The 23,822-nt window shown below is 37.4% G+C and overlaps 2 protein-coding genes across 2 annotated transcripts in view; both read right to left on the reverse strand.

Annotated features, from left to right (window-relative positions):
• LOC145766513 (complement factor H-like) overlaps positions 1-1,424 on the reverse strand; it is a 31,232-nt gene extending 29,808 nt beyond the window's left edge. The window contains exons 1-2 of the mRNA XM_082578239.1: positions 1,184-1,424; positions 558-761 (exon numbers count right to left, since the gene is read on the reverse strand). Of these exons, the coding sequence (XP_082434365.1) occupies positions 558-761; positions 1,184-1,424 (445 nt within the window). The remainder of the gene's footprint in view (positions 1-557; positions 762-1,183) is intronic.
• Positions 1,425-6,890: 5,466 nt separating this feature from the next.
• On the reverse strand, positions 6,891-22,071 carry LOC145766514 (sushi, von Willebrand factor type A, EGF and pentraxin domain-containing protein 1-like). The gene is made up of 14 exons (XM_082578240.1): positions 22,012-22,071; positions 21,461-21,653; positions 20,857-21,045; positions 19,455-19,562; positions 18,688-18,867; positions 18,009-18,185; positions 17,427-17,603; positions 16,646-16,789; positions 16,073-16,252; positions 15,202-15,390; positions 15,000-15,110; positions 9,541-9,714; positions 8,584-8,760; positions 6,891-8,027 (listed from the first exon to the last, which is right to left on the reverse strand). The coding sequence occupies exons 1-14, from the start codon at positions 22,069-22,071 to the stop codon at positions 8,017-8,019; spliced, it is 2,070 nt and encodes a 689-aa protein (XP_082434366.1). The 3' UTR covers positions 6,891-8,016.
• Between the last annotated feature and the right edge of the window lie 1,751 nt (positions 22,072-23,822).

Genomic DNA, 23,822 nt, shown 5'->3' on the forward strand with positions numbered 1-23,822 from the left:
AGTTTACATTGCCTCGAAGGATACAATTTCTGATGGCTACCTATCTCAAGTTTATTACAGAACAATTTTCAAATGTTTTTTAAGTGAACCTTAAAGTGCTTCCATTGATTTCTGTACAAAGTACTGTATTTCACTGATATATCACGTAATTTGACACTTGGTTTGGTTGTCGTGTATTTTTGCACTGGAAACATAAAACTACCATAAGAGGTAGGAATCGAACCCATGTCATTGAAATGACTACAACCCTCAAACTGCTACGTCACGCTGTCGACGGCAAAACGTTCACTTAATTTATTTTTTATCAGAAATGTTTCGAGAAGAACACAATATGAGTGCACCAGTCACATGACTGCAATTAATTTAAACCTTGCCTTCTGATTGGTTAATAAATCTCATCTGCTGCAACAACATGCAGATTACTAATATGCATAAGATCTAGGTCTAACAATTTGTATAGAATCACAAAGAAAACATTACTTAATTGGATAAATCGGTCCAGGTGAGAATGTGAAAATAGCCCCAAGTGCAGGTTTATTGTGTAAATTTCCACTTACCACAACGTCTGCATTCAGGTGGTGGAGTCCAGTAAATTCTGCAAGTTGATGTTGGATTTCCCTCCATGCAATACCCGTCATTGCATACGATGGTTATCATATCGTTGAAGGAAAATCTTGTTTCATTAAGAGGTTGAATTTGGCCATTTTCAATTTCATGCGGACGGTTGCAATACAGAAACGGAACGACAGAAGAATTTGAAGCTGAAATAAGAAAAAGACATTTTAAATTTTCAAAACTCAAACAGAAATAAAGCTTTGAAAATGTTACAGTAGGCTACAAAAGATTTTCGATAGCCTAACATTTAATTTTCTAAATTTCTAAACTGAATGTATAATCCCATAGAAAAACAGGTTGTTTAAAGATTTCTAAATTTTGAAATTAGTAAGTGTTAATTTAATTAATTTGTAAATTATTTGGCTAACATCCATGACAGATTTTACAGGCCAGGTCCAACATACAAAAATTTATTTGGCCACAGCATTGAACAAATTGTTCAGTTGTAAGACTCGTGGGAAATCAGTTGTGGTGTATTAAAATACTATTACTTCATTATTGTCTCAACACTCGTATTCTTTCATGGAATGGATCAATAAAAAATAGCAAATGCAACAAAAATACTTACTCCAACAATAAGGAACTGCTCCTGACCACAGGCCGCTCTGCAGACATTCTCTTGACGTGTTTCCGTGTAGCTGATATCCTTCATTGCACTCGTAATCCACGATAGATCCTAAGCTGTAATTGGTACTTTGCGGTGAGAATGTACCAAAGTTGTTAGCTTCAGGGGAGCTGCATATTGATGATACATCTTTCCCTAAGAACCCTAGCAGCGCACAACAAAGTGTTGCTTTTAACGTTGTCATGGGTATAACTTGAAAGAAACTTGAAACATAAGAAATAAGATTACCAATCGTTATTGCAAATTCTCAGCTTTTCACTACAGGAATTTAGCAGTGTCAGCATATCCACTGCTATACACAGTCAGTTGTGAGGTATAAATTAACCTTTAGTTATACTTTCATTCGAATAGTAGCATGGTAGCTGCAATAATAGTAACGATGCAGAAACGCACGTAATTCAACATTCCTGTCTTTTAGAGTGGTTTATTGAACAGCGGATTATGCAGACAGTCTGTAAATTTGATTACTATGCTTTCTTTTTATGTGTGTAAACAATGTTGCTCACAGCTTCAACACCAGCAAAGCGATCCCATCATCATTGCGACAACAACATTTTGTGCTTGTACAACTGACTGAATGCGATATATAGCATAACGGTAGTTTACAGTTGTAGTATATATTGATTGGTTTATTTTGTTGTGCAATATCCTAATAGCAAAATCATTAAATGATGGAGCACGCTTAACGAACACAATTGAAACAAAGAAAAATAACAAATGTACACTGCAACGTTGAAGTAAGTACAGTAAATCACAACAGGAAGCTGCGAAGTGACCATGACGGTCTTCGAGTCAAGCAGCCACCCTCGGCCAAGTCGATGATAAACATTTAGTAAACATTACACTAAAATATCTACACTAGCAACAAGGAGTCAAGACAGAAACAAACTTGCATCCATGATATGTCAAAACATGGTGACCTCTAGTAAAAGGTCATGTCAACGCTTGAGAGATTTCTTCGACTGGCGGCTGATTTTAAATCGCGGCTGGAGCTGCAGTGCGAGTATCGTACGCTCTAAACTTTAGAGCGTAGTAAACTTGTGAGCAGTGCAAGTACAAGGTACTGTGTAAAGCAAAAGCAGTGTTGCTTACAAAGTATTGCGTCCTAGTGTTGTGTAAAAACATTTCTGTAGATGATGATTTGCCCCAATAGCCTTGTGTGCAGTCAAGTAGGTTTCACATACTAGCTTACACAAGTATAATGGTAGGTCTAAGTTGCACCCTACTAAAACTGTAGAAAAGCTGGTTTGTTTGGAGTTTTAGATATGAAATAGGTTGGTTTACACTATAAAATGCACAGAAGCAACTATATGATGTTGTATGGTATTCCTTTCTGCATTGTTCAGTTTTGAATAACTATCTTGTATGCTAAAATCTAGGTAAATGAGTCTCTCTCCAAAATTTTGTTTGCACCTACACCTATGTCAGTAGTTGGCCTATAATGACTGTTTTACCTTTAGTTGTAAACCTACAGTAAAACAAATACAGTATAATAAGTTGATAAGAAGAAATGCAATAAATTTTCTGTCCCTGGTTGGAATAATGAAGTTAAGCAGGCTCATTCCATTGCCAGAAAAACTTACATCATGTGGGTGAAAAATGGGAAACAACGAAATGGTTATCTGTATGAGTTGATGCAGAATAAACGAAAGGAGTTTAAAAAAGCCTTTTGCCGTTGTAAAAATGCCTCTGAACATCATAGAGCTTACACCATAGAGCTTACATAGAGCTTACACCTTTTGGCTGGTTCTCAACTGATAATTATTGTAAAATCATTCAGTTATGAGATGCGTTCTTTTGCCTGATGAAGTGTGGTTTATGTACAAGAAAGCTTAGTAGAAAGGCCATATTACACTTCAGCTTGTGTGCAACTCAGTGCTGCTTGGTTGTGCTTCAAGATATCAAATTATCCGAGATAAACGCCAGACAGCCAAATCCTGACAATCAGCCTGCAGTCCAGACAGCAGCATGAGCGTTGTCAAGACCTCTTATATAGGCCACCATGTGTCAAAATTACAAGTTCCAATATTAGGTGTTGATAGTCAACGATTAAAAGCTTAAAGAGTATCGGTCCACATTAGTAAATTACACTGCAATCAACTTTAATATTCTGCAATTAGAGAATTTTTGTAAAGATTTTTAAATGTGTCCAAAGATTTTTTTTAATATCTAGTGGGATTGAGTTCCATATCTTTACTCCACTATACTTGATGCTTCGTTAAAGTCTTGTAGTAGCATACAGAGGAACAAAGTAACTATCATTTTTGATTGAACATCTAGTTGAGCGATTATGAACGTTTGATGTTTTTTGAAGTAATTCGAAAAAGTACAGGGTAAAGAATTAGCCTATGGTCATATTTAAACATTAATTTAGCAATTTCTAGTTTGTAAATGTCTTTTATTTTTAGAACTTTTACCTGCTTGAAGTATGGTTATTGGTTATGGTGTAACGTGTTTTGACTACAACCCTCCAGCCACTATTTTTATTGCTTTGTTTTGCAACTTTTGAAGTTTTTCGATATATGCTTTGTATGTAGAGCCTCAAATGGCTATTCCATTCATAATATGTGGATGTATGAGCGAATAATATAACTGTAGTCTAGCATTGAAAAGAAGAAAATGTTTAAGTTTCGACAAAATACCAACAGATCTAGCAAGTTTAGATCTAAGCGCAGCAATGTGAGGTTCGAATGAGAGCTGTTTATCAATTATTTTTCCAAGATACTTAGCGTGGTCGATGGTTTCTAGCTCAACAGCTCTATAGAAAACATGGAATTCATCAAATTTGTTGTACCCTTTTTAGGAGGAATTACTAATAGATTGAATTTAGAGGCATTAATGGTCAATTTGTTGGCCATTATAGCCATTACAGCCAAATAGCCTACAATGTGCTTTATTTATTTTCACCTTCACGCGTTCTCTTCTGGAAGAAGCACGAAAATGCGAAACGAAGATTGTCGAAACAGAACCTCGACCAGGAACTTTCAACAGGTTTCATGGGAACCTTTCTTTTCAGAGGGCTGTAGTTCCACTGTCGACAAGTAAGCCTACTTTTGTCCCACTATCCTTCAGCTAAACGCCGAGAGCATCACATTCAGCAAGATCGTTGTAATTGAGCAGCTCGGTCATAAGAACCGAGCTCTTGTCATTCTCTTCCAGTAAACCCACTGCACTTCTGCAGATAAGCAATAAGTTAGTAACCCCTCACTAGGCAGTAGGCACACCTCCAGAGATGGAGGTTAAAGCTCAGAAAACCAAAACAATGATGATAGTCTTCCATTTAAACAACCGGATAGCAAAACGTGAGCTCAAGATCAACATCGATGGAAAAGCCCTGGCTTTCCGTCTAAACCCTAAGTACCTGAAAGTAGGGGAGATGTGCTATCGATGGGACACCATCACCTATGGGACAGCTCATTATTTCTGAATATGTGTGAACATAAGAACTGAGATTTTTGTCATGGAATCGAGATTAACATTACATCATTACAGCATGGTTTACTTACTGGTGTACTGTGTACTTAAGTGGTGAGATCAGTTAATTGTTTTTTTTAGCTGTCAGAGTAATTTTGAAAGGTTGACTGTTGTTAATCGTTTCTATACTAAAGCAGGGTTATAACAACTGGGGCCTGGCAATAAACTTGAGTCATATGATTAGCTTTAAAACCATAGCAACAGAAAACTACATATCCAACTGTGACAGATTTTCAGGCAAGTTAAACACAAAATGGTGGTTGGTTGAGCAATGGGACAATACAATCGATTACCTTTGGGACATGACCTATCCTATACTCGACGAGTCAGTTTACACTATTTCTCCAAGTTCTCAAACATCTCTTTCTTTCCACCATACTTTCAATAATCAGTTGTTGTAGGCTAGCCGGAAAGTAAAATTTTCAGAATTTGTCCTGCAAATTTTATCTTTTGTTTTGCTAAATATTTGTGCGTTTGAATGTCTAATAAACATGTGATATGACTTCCTTTATGTAGTGCTGTGGAAGTACTGTTCCGTAAGAACTAAGGTTAACAACATTGTTTCTCATTGCGATACGTCAGACACCGCATTGCTATATCTAACTAAGTGTCCCACAGGACGTATACCCTCTTGTCCCATTGGTCAGTTATGCACCCAACCTATGGGACACTTGAGCGACATTTTTTAATGAGATAAAAAGCAATAAACTAATATTAAAGTTGTTACTGTTTTGACTTCATGTTATGAAACAATGACTAAACTTCACAACACAATTTCTTTATTTCACAGTTTGAATTAAAAAAGCATTTTATCGGTAATAATGTCATTTTTGTCCCATAGGTGGCACATCTCCCTTAGTCCTAGACAGGTCGCTCACTTATCGTCAACATTTGTAGTCACTACACAAAAAGATCTCATCGCGTACAGCTTTGTTTGGGTGACTCGTTAGGTCTGGCTAGGGCTTCAAAGTTGACATTCTGCAAATTTCCAGAACTTTGCTAGACTACGTTCCAGCAGAATAGCCTACTGTGCACTTGTTTGTGGAGTCGCAGTGTCCACTACCATAAATGACGCCTTGCGTATTGTGACTTGGTGCCTTCGACCTACAGCATCAGACAATTCTCTTGTCCTTTCAGGCATCCAACGGGCAGAGTTACATCTCGAAGAAGCCATTCTTTATTTTGCTCGTCGCGCTATGAATCCCAACCACTGGTTCTACTCAATGCAAGGAAGTGCGTGCGACTTGCTTTATTCTGTATGTGAACAACCCCGGAGACTGAAATTGACACATTCATTTGCACAGGCCGCACAATTGAGGAAAACCGCTAAAGGTGAATCATCAGTGCGGCTACCTGGGCGGGCCATCATTCGAGCTCAGAATTCTTGTTAGGCCTATTCAATAAATTGAATTTCGGTTTTAGCAGCATGACCGTTGCTTACTTTACAATGTAGATATTAACGACCTGTTTTAGCCTGATGCTGCGAGTTTGCTGTGGTAATAACGAATTGCACTAGTTTTCGGAACACAGTTTTCTAGTCATATGCTATGACGAATGGTGTTGAAGTCAATGGGTCACTGTTTTATGCGGCTCTTTTGTTTGGCTTGAAGCTGCTGCCTGATGAGTCTTTGTATTGTTAAGCGTTATTGCTGTAAAATTTTGTTGAATCAGTTAAGACTTTTTTTTACTTTACGGTCCGCGTTGTCGCTCATAAATGAAAATTCAAAATCTATTGGGTTATATGATGTTTGGGGATTTCGTCTATTTTGTTGGTGTCGTCGTCATCTGTGTGGTTGCGAAAGTCCTTGGGGTATCCGCTGTCCTCAATCGTCTTGTAGAATTCCGTCAGGTGTGGTGTTGCTCTGTTGAGTGAGGAACACTTATATCTGTTCTTCTCTGTATTTGGTATAAAAGTATGGTCTTCTTGGTACTTGTAGGTGAGGCCGAGTCGAAGTGGGGGAGTAGTTTTGCCTCTGGATTGGGGTTTAGGTATGTCCATTGGGATTTAAGTGAAGATTATTTTGTTCAGAAATAGCCTACCCCCTTGTTCAAACAAGGAAAATTGGAAAAATTGTATTTAGCGATCAATCATAGTCTACCTGTGTCAACAAACGCATTACTAAATCACTGCTGCAATACAACATATACATCTTTTACTACTGTACATTATTGCACATATACGAATAGCACCAAAATACAATCTACTTGGCAAAAAGCTCGCTTTAAAATCAAAAACTAAAGCATTGTTTGATTTGGTTTTCGTTTTTTTTTTAATCTTTATCCTTGGACTGACAAAGCCTTGATAAGTTATTCCTAGTAGTTTTGCATACTTGTAGAGGCTTTTGACTCAGGACCGATTACCGAGATTGACAGAGTGAATTTTTATGATTGTTGAAGTGTTGTGAGCGAGGAATTATTCCATCTATTAGGTGCCGCTGAATGGAGAGCAGTCCTTAAAATGCGTTGCTCAAGCGTACACTCCAAGAATTGAACCAGCGCCGTTTGATCTTGAAGCTTCTTCATTTACGAAATCACGCGCTAACCAACTGAGCTATCTGGGCGGAATGCTGTAGGCTATACAGAATACATAATGCTGTGTTAAAAATTCGCAAACTCGAAGGTATTGTATTGCTGCAGTTATTTTGGCATAAATAGTTGCAAAGAAAAATACACGTATATGCACGGATAACAGTCATCAAGCATTTTAAGTTATAGTTGCTGTTTGGCGGTTTCAATGTAGCCTACAAGTACCACGAAATCTGCCTTACCACTTAGGCTTGCAAAGAAATAATAGCTGAAAAGAGTAAACATTAAGCATGGATTGTGCAAGTGTATGCAATCAAATACTGTAGCGGGTTAAAGTTAAAATAAATCGTGTACATTAGCTGGTGTGCGCATTACCAATTATCATGTTATTTAAATTGCTAGAAATACTGTTTCACATGGTTATACGATTTTGAGTTTTGTTGTTGTGCTAGTTACAGATACGTACAGTAGGTAGACTACCTCATTACCAAAACATAAATATTCTTGTTTTATTCCTTACACGCCGCTTCGCCACTTTTCCCGCACCTTATGCTACTTGTAGCCTATACCTTATGCTATATTCAGAACTAAAATGGTTGAAACCAAACCAACGATTTAAACAAGAACGAAAAGTAAAGAAAAAACATTTCGTTCGCTCAATTGAATGAGATTTGAACATTTTTTCCTAAATACATTAATTTCTGTATTCTGATTTGCAAAACTTCACAAATCAGGCATTCTTCTGAATCTGAGCGAGATGGGACAAGGCTTCATGTTTATTGGCTTTCTGCAATAATAATAATGAAGATATTGAAAACAAAAACAAACTAATTGATAAAACTTCAACCAAATCAGCTTTTATGACCTATCATCTTCGAGCAATTTGGTCAATGTTATGCCGAATACTGATTTATCACAAAAAGAGTTTGCTTTTTGTAAATTGAATAGTTCGTAAAATAAAATCATTTTGATTCTCGTATAATATGTAAACTTTATTGGAAAAGTATGTTTGAAACTAACGTGCAACCACCTGGTGAAAAAAATAAATCTTCATTTCTTATTAAATCAAAACTATCGAAATAACATTTTATACAAAGCTGAAGAGGTTTTGAATACAAAAAATAGTTTCACACGGTAATAACTGATACTGTGTGAAAGGGAAGTTTTGGCCGCAGTATGCACTTTAAAATTACCAAGGTCATATTACTAAGCATTTTAGGAGAATGAAATACGCTTTTAAAGTAAGAGTTTTTTTTATAGTGAAGCTTTGCAAAACTACAATAAAATCAGTCAGGAAAATCATTCAGAAAAAAGGCGTAAAAATAAAATGTAAATTATTTTACCTCTGCAACTTGGTACTCTGAACTGCCATGTTCCGTCTGTCAGACAGCTGGATCGCGATTTCCCAACCAGTACATAACCGTCGAAGCAAGTAGCCAACGCTATATCTCCAGCTAGCCATTCTTTCTGACTGTTCACAAATCTTCCGTTGTCTGGTGGATCCCGTACTGGACAATAACCTAAAAGAAAATAGAACTTGCCATTTCATTGTTAACAATATTTTCACAATTACCTTTACTGCGCATGTGCATTAAATTTTCATTTTTCAGTTGGTTCCGACAGTACATTTTTAAGCAATGCATCTATAACCTACTGATGTACACTAAAGGCTGTCAAGAGTGTAAACCTGGCAGACCACCAAAATGATAACAAGACAGCATTCAGACATGGGTCGGACTCAATTTGGCGACACTGGATGAGTAAGCTCAAAATCGCCATTTTCGGAAACAAATAACCCATGTTGATGCGCAATCTGCTGCAAGTGGAGATGGCGACTGATCGTCGTCGTCGTCAGCGTCAGCGTATGCTCAAATTCTATGAATGGAGACAAAGGACCAGATGAACTTCAATTCGCTTTTAATTCCAATTCATACACAACATGAATTTGTTGTATATCCGGATTTCGAGCATTTAGCTCTCTTCAGTACAACTTTTGAATTGCGAATGAACAACACTACAAATGAACTGGTATTTATAGCGAAAAAGGTTCCACGTTGACAGCGATGGCATTGCAAAAACAACGTCAATCACTGCCAACGTGGAGCAAACAATTTGGACAGTCTTATTCGTAGCCTACTTTTCTTGTCATCATACAGGCTAAGCATTCGTAAAGTAATGATAATAACGTCTTAATAAAACAGTCCAACAATATATCACTCCTTAAATATGTAGTATAGGATAAAAGAGCAAAACAGCGTCTTAAAGGTATTCCTTTGAAAAATAAGTTAGCAAGCACGTACGTCTGCACAGAGGCTCATGGCTCCATCTGAAATGCCCACAATGCACCACTGCACCTCTTAAACCATAATTGCTTTCGCAAGAGTATGTGATGATGTCTCCGTCAGCAAAGAAATCAATGTCCGGTGGGTCGATACTTCCGAACCTTGGCGCTTGAGGACGAACGCATCCAAAGCCTGCAAGTACAATACACGGCACGTACGATTTTGTAAAGAAAATGAAGATGTAGGCAAAGATGTGGAATCGATAGGGTGTCAAGAATAATTATTATCATGTCAACCTTGAAGCAGAATATGAGTTACTTCGCCAAATGATCTAGAACCTAGATGTAGATACTCAGCTAGTAAAACTTGTTTTTGTTTTACATTAAATCGACATCTGTAAACGTTGAACCAATAGCTTATAAAACGTACGTCAATTTCAATGTAAATACAATGGATTTTGCAAGTTGGGTGAAAGTCGAACATACGTCATTTTGAGTGTCAGACATAATGTGTATCCTCACTACTGTGCTGTGCAGCCAACGTCAGATGATTATGATAAACTAGATTTGTAACTGTAAATTTTTCTGTAAAAAGCGATGCAAGAACAGTAAGAACACGTGTCGTTGAAGCAATTAGTAGGATCAATATGCTGACCAACCCGAAAAAAATTGCAAGAAAACGTTTTTTGGTGTTTTCCAATAGTTTTCGGTTCAGAGAACAACATATCAAAAGTTTTCCAAAATTCGAGCGTCACAAAGGGTCTAAATATTACGTAATTCAAGATGGCCGCCATTTTACCGAAATACTCGTTTAAAGGTACCAAATCCAAAAAAACACTGATTCTTAACCAATAAAAATGGCAAATTTAACTATAAACTGCATTACCCCAGTAATCTTAACAGTTAATACCAGGGGTTCTCAACCTTTTTTACACCGTGGCCCCCTTTGAAATTTTTGAAAAATCAATGGCCCCCCTATTTTTATCAACCTTTTGAAAAAATTAAGAAACGTCATTTTAATTAAAAAACTTGTTTATACAGTAACTGGTACTTAGAATGATAAAATGATATAAATACAACACACAATAAACATGATAATACATTAATTAGTTATTACATATGCAGTTAATGTGATGGTTGAGCTTGTTTTTGCTGTGACATTGTCTCAATTTCTGGTTTGGTGGTGGAAAGAGCAAGCCGCATGTCATATTGAATATCCTTGTTGAAAACCCACAGATTTGGGCAAAATGTACTAGTATTTTTATTAAATTTTAGTTTATTTTTTTTGTTATATAGTGTTGGAGTGGACTTAGAGATAATAAATTAAAAAAAATATTATTTTTCAAATGTTTCCAAGGCACCCTTGAAATAGGCTCATGGCCCCCAGGTTGGGAACCCCTGGTTAACACAGTACTCTAACGTTCACTTTTGACGTCATTTATTACATCATCATGACGTTTTCACCTATTTCGGCTACACGAATATTTACAATTTTAAAGTATTTGGAGATATAGTAAAAAAATACGTGTGCGAAAGATTATGCCAATGTCTTCATTCATATGTTGTTTATTCACACTTTTCCATCACTAAATACGTTCAAAGAAGACTTTGATATACCAGAACTCACGAAACTGTCTTATCAGGTGTGAGTTATAAATCAGTCATCAGTATCTTCTAGAATGGGTGCATTGTTAATATTTGCACAGTTGTCGTCCTGGTAAGGACCACATGCCCTTGTACACTCAAGTTTATACTTCTTACAATCGCACCTGAGTGTATTGCACCCAGTTGAACAATTACAGTGAACCATTTTTAGTAGAACGTCAGGAACAGGGTTTTTGTCCGTCATCACTGGTAATAGCTTATCCCCTTGAATTTTCCAACCCCATTTTTCAGCGTCCATTTGAGTACTTAGGCCCATCCATGCCATCACTTGCAAGTGGCAGCGTAAAGAATGGTACTTCAATGCATATTCTGTCGGCGGCAACTGCTCAGGCGTAACAAATGTGCTTGATGTCACAACTTTTTTGCAAAGATAGCCATCACGTAATAATGCGAGCGAGTCAGATGTTGTTCCATTAAATATTGATACTACAGCCTTACATTCAGCGCTTTCTACACCTTGTTCAGAGTGTGGTGCACAAAAAATATTTGAGCATGATCGCAATACAGAGTCTTCCTTGATAGCTTTTTGAAACACTAATTTTTTTCCAACACCAAAGATTCTGGAAGATGTATCACATTCTGTAAATGCATGAACAAACAACAGGTCAGTGCAGCCCAAATTCCAAAGTAAATTTTTCAGAACTCTGATGTTGTGGATAGTTGGCTTCCATTGTCTGATCGGAAGTGCAGATCTTTACAGTCTACATCACCATAGTAGAGAAGCAGAATGAGGAGATCTGTATCCTCTCCAATGAGCGTGGTGTTTCTCAGTTTAGATGAATCCACCGTTGCTCGTACTATGTCTACATCTGCATCCCCTTCTGCTTTCACAACATAACAGTCACACTATTTTAGTCGAGTTGATATCATATCAACGAGTGACTGCTTGTTGGTATCATTTTACAGGAAGTCTTGCTTCACCCAACAAATTTGGTAGATTCGGTCACATTGACTTTCCAGCAGCAGATGTCTTCCGTCTTTGGTGTGCGTTATCCTTTGCACTGGGCTCTCCATATCCATCGCAAACGACAGTTGCTTTACCATACAACCCAGTTGTGAAAGATACGTAATCATCCACAATTGAACTATATGTGCATCCTTCTGTCCATTTCAGTCGATGTAAGAGAGGACCCCCTTCTAGGACGCAGTGCTCTGTCTTTGATGCAGTCCGAAGAACAGCACTTTCCACAGAAGCGGCATAGTTCCGTATTGCTTCCAGCAGGACAGGTTTGTCTGGCTTGCGTAATCGATTTTGAGCTTCAAACAAAGATAGTGAATATGGGCAGAGTTCGTACTGCATCACTTCATCCAAGCTTAGGTCTCCAGACTGCGACGCAACCATAAACCTCTGAAACAGGAGTGATGGTTCTATCAATCGCTCATCTGCGACCTTGATTGCCTTCGCTGATGCCAATGTTTTCACCTTTGTGTTCCGTCTATGTGAATACGAAAATATCAACTGGCCATCCATTTTGGCAACAATTTCCATACCAACAGCAAAAAGGTTGTGTACATTCACGTCAGCGCCAGCGTTCATCCCAGTAATGATATTGCGCAGTGTGATCTCATCTTTAAATGGGCTATAGAGTTCGAGTGTAGTAGCCAGTTTAGTCCGTTCTACTGTGTCCCTTGAAATTCTTGCTGAAGTTTCCTCTTTGGCTGTTCACTGCTTGTAGCCTATATCTCATATCACAAAACTCTTGCATAGCACAGTAGGCAGATGATACAGGAGACGACATCGTCCAGATGGTCCGCTAATGTTCCGTCATTCCACTGCCTCGTGTTAAGCCCCCCAGTACTTTTCAGTGATCTCATTAGCGTCTGTTCGATCACCAAGTCGCAACCTAGTCCAGCTCACAATTTGTCACTTCGCCGAATGACGTGGTATCCTTGCATGAACATCTGAAACACATCAAGGTGTTCAATCTCTAAGACAGTAATTGTTTGGCGATATAGGTAAGTTGACTTCAGATAATTTGGGTGACCCGCGGCAGCAAATATTGGCAGAGAGTGGGATATGGTATGGAGATGCATTTCCCATGATCCAGTGCGATCGGCCTCGATAAGTGCTCGGACAATTACCAACATCCACTGATAGTTCAACCAAAGCTTGCTAGTTTTCGAAATTTCAGACAACTCGTCACCTCGTATTTCTTTGCGGAAACTGAACAAGCAAGCATATCCGTGCACGCTGATCTGGATAATGTGGCGACATCTATAATACCTTCCTCAGTTTGTATAATTGCTCAAGTTCAAGCAGGCAAATCTCAAACTCTGGGTCACATTCAATGATCTCTGAGATAATTTGGTTGGTGAGACACTATGGTCTACTAGGAGATGTCCTCGAAGCGCACGCTGCACAGCCTTTCCCTTCATCATGTGTACCACAGCATTCTCGCCATAGATTGTTTCTAGGACTTCCTTCAGTGCACTTCCCTCCATCAATGTCCTGATGGTACCCAACAGATTCATGAGTGTATGGAAACTACCAAGTAACAAGACAATTTCTTTTGGTGGACTTGAGCCTTCAACTTCGTTAACAATTTCAGAAGCCTTCCAAAATAATGGCTGATCAAAAGTTATAACAGGTGGAATGTTGTGCCTTGTTGCGAGCTTACAGGTGAAGTCAAGTGTGGCTAGAATACATGTTTTGTCACCGGGGTACATATCGATCATTGGTAGGAAGAGAACAGATGATTGACCTGGATGTTCACGCCTACTGTACATTGTGTTGATCATTTAGCTAATCTTCTATAGCATTATATAATTTCACGTTTGCACAGTGTAGCTACCTGTCTTGTTCAACTTCACTCAATTACAAGTTTTGTTCCATATTTTAGTGCCTCAGACCTCTAAAAAGCAGTTTTTTGGAAATATTTCTATTTCTGAAGAAGATAGATAAGACTTTACTCTTACAACAGATAGAACTTTGCCCTTCTGCATCTTTTAAGACCAGTTTCACCTTTCTACCATAATTGGTTCAAAAGTTACGGCAATTTTATGAAATTTGACCTTTCCGTGACCTTTATCGGCTCCGGGTTCGACCAGTTTAGCGGGCAACACCCCCAAACCAGTTTTAGGCCATTTGCCAGGTTTTTGGAGGGGGATTTTTTTAGAAAAAAAAATTTTTCAGTTCTCCCTAGTAACAATCGCTCAATGAAACTGCTTGCTTAGAGGCGGCTATCTCTTACAGGCATCATGACATAATAATGACGTCATAATATTAATTGTAACACAAGCAAAATCTATCTATATCCTATTATAATGGAAAAATAACAACACTAGACACTTATTTTATGAATTCATTGTCAACAAATTATGGATAAACAGCTATGTTGGTTCACAATTGATAGTCCAGAGAGATTTTTTACCTGCAATAGGCCACTTTTTGTGACGTCATATTTCAGACTTTGTGATGCTCAAATCTTGGAAAACTTTTAATATGTTGTTCTATTGAGGTTAAGCCAAAGGAAAAACCAATAAAACGTTTTCTTGCAATTTTTTTCGGGTCAGCCCATATATTTCCTATTTTGACCCTACTAAATGGAAGCAAAAAGTGTAGTTCAAACAACACAATGAAACGTTTCAACTCGTTACTGATCCTAGGCTATATGGGACCAAAGGTGCTTGTAAACAAGCAGAGAATATCACAAATATTCTAAACTTTATGGAAATAATTCTTTAGTCCTGCGCCACCACATCCCTTTCGCACTCTGGTACAACATATCTGATAACTAAAATAAGTCAATGCTATTGGCACATTTTCCAACTTATATACCCATCTTAATCAAAGCAAGGGTGTAAGTTATCTACCTCTGTTAGGCGAACTTGCTGATCCAGAAGTGGATGAATTTTGTTCGGATGATCTTCGGTTGAGCAACTCGGCGTTTGGGTCAGTTGGTGGAGAAAAAATAGAGAAAAATACTGCAAGAAATAAACGCATCAAAATATGATCTTTCACATGCTGGAACTTTAAATAAATGCATTTGTTGTCAGCACTGATTCGGTTACTTACATTTACAAGTTGGCATTGGAAATCTCCATGTGCCATCAGGTAGGCAATCAATATGACTGGAGCCAATGATGACGTAGTTCTCTTTACACTGGTATCTGGCGATGTCACCGACAAACCATTGAAATTTATCACTGTCTTCGATGTATTCTCCGTTTGCTGGAGCTTCGCGGCGTGGGCAGGTGACAATGCCTGAAAAACGCCGCAAAATATATACAAGTTATTACAATATTTGTGACTTCAATTATTAAATATAGCCAACTTTTTTATGCAAAAATCTCCAATAAAAGTTTAGTGTGAGATAATGTATTTAGGCCATTAGGCCATAGCACCTTTTTAATCAGACAATTAGTAACTAGTGTAGGATAATGTAGGATAGTCTACACTGAGACATCTTGTGGTCTTTTAAACAAGAGTTTCTGTGAATTAATTCATGGAAAAAGACTTAATAACATAAAAGCTTGACATTTCATACAATCATACTGTCACATTGAAAGAAAGAACTACATAGCCCTGAAAGTGACACATTTCTGCAATAGACACAGCACTGCATAAAACATCTTATTTGTTATGTTATTAAAAAATTTGAGACAATTAATTTCTTTTCTGTGTTAGCTATATGACTCTCACAATTTATAACATATTAAAATGCTGGCATTTGTTCGATAAGTTCTACATAAATCCTCAATCCTCATACATCTGCAGAAAACATCTTAATAATAGTGTTGCAAACCTCTGGAAATACTTAAACGCTTGAAATGAATCACCTTCTAAAATCTAAAAACTTAATTAATTATCAAGTTTGTTTTAATTTTAAAGTTAGTTTTGTTCTCACACTATTGTACGTTTTGGTTTGATGCTGACAAGATCTTACTTTTGCAAGATGGGAGAGAAGTCCAGCCATTGTTTTGACAGCGTACAACTACCTCTCCAACAAGATTATATCCAGAATTGCATTGATAAGTGATTGTTTCACCAAAAGTAAACCTTGTCTTCCTAGGGGGCCATGACACTACAACACCATTTTTAGGATTCCTGGGTCGTTGGCAACCAGCTAGAATGAGAATAAGAAATTGGCTTAAATGACATTAAGTTTAAATGCAAGACTATAACCACAAATATTTTGGCGAGAAATACGTCACATAATTATATGTTCTTTGTCAACATATCAAAATTGTTGCCAGTTCCAACATTTCTTCAGTTTCTTTAATGAAAACACAAGCATCAAAAAAGCTGAAACAGATGTAGGTAGTAGTTAATAGAAATGGAGCGATGTCGTCTAAGAGTAAGTTTTCGAATAAGATTTGTCCCACGTACTTTTACCACAGTATATTGGCTAACCTGATTTTAACACAATACCAAAAGAGCAGTTTTAGGCAACTCTTTAACTCAAGTTTACCATTAAAGCACCCAGTAATGTAACGATAGAACATCTTCAACTACTTACATGAAGGTTGATTAGCGCTATTGCATCTGGCATTGTAGTCACTACAACAATCATTGTATAAGAAGCATCTTGAATCACATGTGCATCCCTCAACATCAATTGCACCGCAAAGGCCCTCACATGACCCTTGAGGAGTTTTAGCTCCTGCAACATGAAATAATGATCTAATAAAAGTAAATTATGTATTACTGCCACTTTGAACGTATGTCCAGATATACTGTATAAGGCTGATGTAGGCTAGAACAAGACTGCCCTCATAGCAATTCAATTAGACGTATTGTACAGATAATTTGTTTTCCATTACACAAATTGATAAAGGGAAATGAATTATGTTCATTTTTCCAAACATTGAGAGGACACTTTCTTCTTGTAATTATAAATTCTCATATTTTACTACTAAGTTGAATTTGTAATGAAAAAACGGAAACAAAACATGTGCAACACCGCAATGTGCTTTTTACTATGCTTAACAACATTTAGTCAAATATCGATTACTAATAGTTGAAAATAACCATTAACCAGTCATAAAGAAGTTCAGTAGCGTTGATGGAGTTCCAGAAGTGCTTTTAAAGTCCGTCCAGGAATAATTTTAGAGGGCCAAAACTATTTCAGGTGCTTGAGAATTGCACAGACACACAGAGCAGGCCTATATTTTTGAGTCGTGTTGATCTATTTTAGAAAAAAAATCCTTGTTCTTGATGAAAACTCATTAGCCAGGGTCTCTCATAAGCACCTGGAACAAAATATTCTCTTGACAGCCCTAAAAGCAATGAGTACTCACGTCTGCATCTAGGCAAGTCATATTGCCACATTCCGTCAATCTGACATGTGGATCGAGATTCTCCCACAAGATTGAAACCTTCAGCACATTGAATTATAGCAACATCTCCAGCAAACCATTTTTTCTGGAAGTTGACATATCTGCTGTTGCCTGAAGGGTTGCGGTCAGCACAAGATCCTGGATGTAGGATGCATAATAGCAAAAATGCTTGACGATTCAGACGCATTATTATCATTTGCAGATGTTGTTTTTAGGTTTATGCAAAGCTCACTGGTTGATAAATCTTTTAATTGTTCTAGTTTGATAAAAATGCTGAAAAAGGAGCTGATGAACGTAAAGAATGGAGTATTCTATCCAGCTCAACACGAGGAAGGAATATAGCCTATTTATAATGTTGATAAATGATTGATTTTTCGAACAGGTCGCATTTACAAAAGTTGCTATTGGGAAGAATAAAACATTTGTAGTTTGTTATTGGCTTACTGAAAGTAATTATTATGCAACAAAATTATTAAATTTTTCACTTCTCAAAGAAAGTATAAAAATGCTGTTGAAAAGATGATGATCGCATGAGGTACTCACGTCTGCAAAACGGTTCATACGTCCACTGATTATCCCGACAATAAACTTTTGCATCTCCTGCCAACCTGTAGTTGCTGCCACATGAATAAGTCACATATTGACCGTCGGAGAATATTCTAGTTTCGGCAGGATGAAGGCTCCCGAATTCAGGATCTTTAGGTCGGATACACCCAGTCTCTGATAAAAAAAGGTTTTCATTTATCTTGCGAATATTGACAGATAAAGTTATTGCAGTCGAAATTTTTTCATTAGATCAGCAAAAATTCAATTTGCAATGCATTTTTTCAGGATCTTTACGTCGGTGACATCCAGGCTCTGATAAAGAGAAAATTTTCATATATCTTGCAAACATTGAAATATCGTCGGCTGCAAAGCCGAGTGGTGACTGATGGAGAGAGCCCTGGAACGGCAATCGAAAGGGCGCCGGTTCGACACCGCTCAAGAGCATGCGGATGTGTCTTTAGCAGAACACTTAAATGCATGCCTGAAGGTGGACACGAAGATTGGCTTCCTTGCCTTCCCGTCCACTTAATCTAAATCTTAAACCACCAAGTGTAAGTCTGGACACGACAAACATTGAAATAATAAATGAAATTATAAAAGTCGCATTTCTTTCATTAGATTTCATCCGTAAAAATTAAACTTGCTCTACATTTCTTCAGCTTAGGTTTCGTCTTACTTTGGCAGAACGGAACGTGAGACCATATTCCATTCCGACAGGCAACTCTTCGTTTCCCCACCAAGAAAAACGGACTGTTGCACACGTAGGTGACATATTCTCCTTCAGCAAATCTTCTTTTAGTTTGTGGTCTGGACACTACTTTTCCATTTGGAGGGTTTCGGGATCTTGTGCACGAGCCTGTAATGAGATAGACTCAATGAAGGAATGATTCAATGTTGAAACTTTTTATCCTAAAGTAGGCTACAGGGTCTCAACTTTTTTAATTCTACTTTATTTTGAGAGACAATTTAAAGATAACTTTAAACATACTTTCGTTTTTCAGATTAGATTTGGAGATATCATTAAATAGTCTGTCTCTTCTATTTTAAATTACCCCATTTGATGAATACGATGAATAAAGCTTACCCCTGAGAGTAAATTTATTTCATGTTGAGAACCTTGTGCTAAAGCTTAAGGTTAAATGCCACAAGCAGTCACGCTTTAACAAATAATGCAATAATTTTCGTATGCTCAAACAAACATAATGCTTAACATACAGAAAGTACCTATCTGTGCGAGAAATAATTAAAGATGAGATGGAATCACGAAGGAGTTGCGACCGTGTTAATTAAGTCACGATAATTTGTATTTCGTTGCTGCCCTGAGCACGTGTTAGCATTTGCTTTTTCTTTATTCTAAACTTCTACTATGTTTGGCAAATCTTGTTTAAATCTTTGATGGTCAGAAATAAATTCATGGGTAAAACGATTTAAATTGATGATTACGTGAACCAGTAGGTCGTCTGGGAGTCGCCGTGCGATCACCAGATGGCGGTACAGTGCTGTGTGGTCGATTGCGGTTACCCCCTGATTCCACAAACCTTGAGTAAGGTCCTGTAATAAAAACATAAATCAATGCAATTCACTCCAATTGAAAAAAAATTTGCTACATCTGAAGTACGGGAATTGGTGGCTAGCTTACAGCGTAAAGGTTATAGCCACTGCAATGCGAATGTTGCTTATTACAACCATGGCCACCTAAAGATACGGCCTGATTTGTCACATTTTGCAGAAATTTCCAGGTTTTTCTAACTTTGGGCGGAAGTTTAAATAAATTTTTCTAAAAATTAGATTTTTACGCTTTCTTTATTCTTTTCCCCAGATGACACAATAAGTTAGGTTTTAACATCCTTACATGTTGAAAAACAAAGAAAATTTGATTTCAAAGATTTTAGTCAGACTGTTAATTTTCAATAACAGTCTGATTTTGCGTTTTTCAACTTACTTTTTCTCATTTGCTACTGCTTCCCCAAGGCAACAAAAAAGTTTTATGTCATTAGGAAACCGTAAAAAGTAAAAAAATCCCAGAAAATGTCAGTCAAGCACTAGCAGTAGCTGTAATCAAAATCTGCAAAATGTGACAAATCAGGCCGCATCTCCAGGTGGCCATGTTACAACTAAAGGCAAAAAGTGCGTTCAGGACAGTACGAGTATTACGTCAGTTTGCCACTTTGTTGTTACACCATCAAATTTACGAATGGGCTTCGCATCAGTAACCTTTTCCATTTGCATCAAGTTTTACATCACTGTATGGGTTATGCGCTTTCATAAACATCAATTTTGCTCAAGTGCTTTGATGGCGCAGTGCTTGCATTCGTATTTCTGTTTGAATGAGAGAGTGCAGACTCGAAGACCTCCTACGCCTTCATAGGGTTACGGTCTTTCGCACTCTCTCATTAGAAGCACATTATGTTGTTTTTTATGTAAGTTTGTTTTACATCCAAAATTTTTCTTCTTGCTTGGTTACGTTGTTATATTCAGGCGCAGCAGCCAATTGTGTGCTCATCGAGAGTTGTTAGCTGGTTGTTAGGTCTACTTGTCTATTTTTGGGTCGGTATACAGGACATTGGTAAAGAATGTGGTGTCCAGTCTGAAAATTTGAGCCGCATGCACAAGATGGTGAGTCGGCGAGGCCTCAATGGAACATGTTGGTATTGAAACGGCCCACTCCAGCTTGCAAGTAAACAAAAATAAAGGACCATCCATCATACTTCATTTTAACGTCATCAAATTGAGGCCGATCTACGCATGAATGCTTCCATGACATCGCTTTTGAAATAGTAGCCTATATTTTTATTCGAATGTTTTCTTCAACAAAACGACCACTTCTACAGCTAGACATACTAACTTCGACAAGACGGTACATGAAACCTCCATGTGCCATCTCGTAGGCAGTCTATATAGCTGTGGCCGATCATAATGAACCCCTCGTTGCATCGATATCTTGCAATGTCACCAACAAACCACTGAGTTTTACCAACATCCTGGATGTATATTCCATTTTCTGGAGCTTGACGATGAGGGCAAGTCACTTGTACTGAAAAGGGGAAAAAATTCGTGACAAGATCTTACTTTTAAAATTCGAACAACTCGACTCTTCGCCAGAGCAAATTTAGTTTAGAAATTAAAAAAAAAATCAACTATAGCCTACTAAAACATCATTACTTGTTTTAGAAAAAGCAAACTAATAGAATAGGCAGCATTAGACACTTCACAAAATGTGTACAGTTGTAGACTTAAGTGTAAGGAAATGAAGAATTAGACTATGAAAGTAAACTTATATATTACTGGAAAAGATTATATTTTCAAAAACCGTTTGCTCAACAATCTCGCTGAGTTGTGTTGAAAGAAACGTTCTTCCAGGCTGTCAGCACAAGGCTGAGTAATCTTTTTAAATCCATTGATATAGTCACTCTCGAAAAGTGTCTTCGTCATTTAGCCTAACAACTTACATCGACATGATGGAAGATCAGCCCACCCGTCACTCTGGCAGTGAACTCTAGCCTCTCCCACAAGCCGGTAACCGGTGTTACAGCGAAAAGCAATCGTACTCCCAGGAGAAAAACTTGTCTTGTTAGAGGGAGATGAAAAATATGCACCCCCTTTTGGATTAGGAGGTCGTACACATCCCACTGTAATTAAAACCTATATTGTGATTGGCTGCCGAGTAATAAGTTATTTCTGAAAGTTCTAAAAAGTTCCAACTTCGGATTTTAAAAATTCTGCTAACAGACATTACCTTGCAAAGTGGTTGGTTGAAAGTATTTGGTTGTGTTTGCAAAAATAGTTATGAAACAGGGTGGAGTTTTCAAAATATGAAACCTAACTCGTTAATATTTAACATAGCAAGTAATGTTTTTCAGAAGCAAATCTCCTACGGTATAATAAAAACTGTGCTTAAAGTAGATAGATGGTCAAATGATTGCAAAAGGAATATTAGCACTACCTTAGGCCTTATCAGACACAAGACAACATGTTTTTTTACTCAAGCAAGATTAGTTACATTGGCATTTTGGAACTTTGAATCTCCATGTTCCATCGATCTTGCAGTCAGTATAATCATGTCCTCTCACAGCGTAGTTAGGATTACACCTGTACCGGGCTACATCTCCAGGTCTCCAGACAGTCTTGCCAATATCTTGTATGTAAACTCCATTCACTGGTGGTGGACGATGAGGACATGTGATCTCTTCAAAAAAAATTTTTTAGTATGAAAACTGGTTACTTTTTTTTCACAAACCTATTTTTCACAAGCTTGTTTTCGCATGTAAACATGTTTTCATTTGTTAAATTTGAAATAACTTAGATCTATCATAGAAGGCTAGGCTAATGATTCTGGTCTAGACGCTATAGCTGACCCACGTGACTTTTGTTTCATTGAATTTTGTAACGTTTGTTGAACGAATTAAAACTTCTGTCAGTTTGTATTATGTAAATTTTCTGTTAGTAGGCTGTTTCAACAACAAAATAAACAAACTGTAAACAGTAGTAAAATACAAATGAAATTGTGCATCATGCATCTGATGTAGATCATAGCCATAAACAGCAGTGTCATCATAATTTTCTTTAATTGTTTCTATAACGACAAAAAATATATCAGAATCTACTCTATAGCACTATAGCTTGTAACAGCAACCTGTTTTGATCCAACAACAGGTTATTAGCACACCACTTAATGCTTTTAAGATCGGGTTTGCACAAACCGGTTTGAACCGACAGAGCTCACCACTGAGCATAGGCTGTCTTTATAGCGAGCATAAGACTATAATCTCTGCTATTTCACTGATTTTATTTAATTAATTTTCAACACCGTCCCAGCAAGTATTTAGGCTGCCATGTTGCCTAATGTGTCGCACACAGGATCTTTTGCACGTATTTACAGAAATGTGAAGATTTCTCTGCATCTGATGCAATTCTGACTAAGTTTTAGCAATAAAATATGAAACCACAAAGATACTTGCTCACCTTCACAGTCTGGTCCGTTTGCAGACCACGTACCATTGTGTTGGCAAATGATAAAATTGTTCCCATTCAAATTGTGACCTGCATTACATTTGTACTGCACTGTCTCACCTACTTTCCAAATAGTTTTTGCAAATTTTTGTACCAAAAATCCGTTTGAAGGCAAGGTTGGAACAGGACAAGCAGCTGAAAGTTAGAAACAAATGACTGACGAAATACGATAGAGCATTACGCACTTGCCTCCGTTGATACAACACCATTGTCTCATTGTATCCCACAGCTTCTGTTTATTTCTGCTGAAGATAGATCTTTCAAAACAGTTGTTTTGTTGCTTGGAGTCATCTTTACATACAAAGTACACTTTTTACTCTTCTTTCCGTTTTAAGTTGTAGGTTATCGGTAAAAAACTTTTTGCACTAAGGCTTAAATGTAGCCTACTGTTACATTTAAGCCTTAGTATGAGGCTATAGGTAAAAATGCTTTTTGTACTAAGGCTTAAATGTAGCCTACTGCTATGATTACCTTCACAAACAGGAGGATTGCTTGACCAAGTTCCGTTTGATCGACATCTCGGGTTATCGCCGTTTAACTGATAGCCTGATGCACATACAAATCTTGAGAATTGTCCGTGGAACCAGACGGTTTTACTCCTCTGTCTGGGAGTAAACCTTCCATTTTGAGGTGGCGATAGCCTTCTGCAGGAGACTCTTGCAGCGACTAAAAGTATTATGAGGTTGTGTTGAGTTATGAGAAAGTCTTTACGTTTTAACGAAACATACAGTGATCTAGGTTATAATTTGACAACACCTGATGTGAATGAATTAAAAAGACTTTGTTTATATATAGCAAAAC

The sequence above is a fragment of the Aplidium turbinatum genome, chromosome 3, assembly GCF_918807975.1.
Source record: "Aplidium turbinatum chromosome 3, kaAplTurb1.1, whole genome shotgun sequence".
NCBI lineage: Eukaryota > Metazoa > Chordata > Ascidiacea > Aplousobranchia > Polyclinidae > Aplidium > Aplidium turbinatum.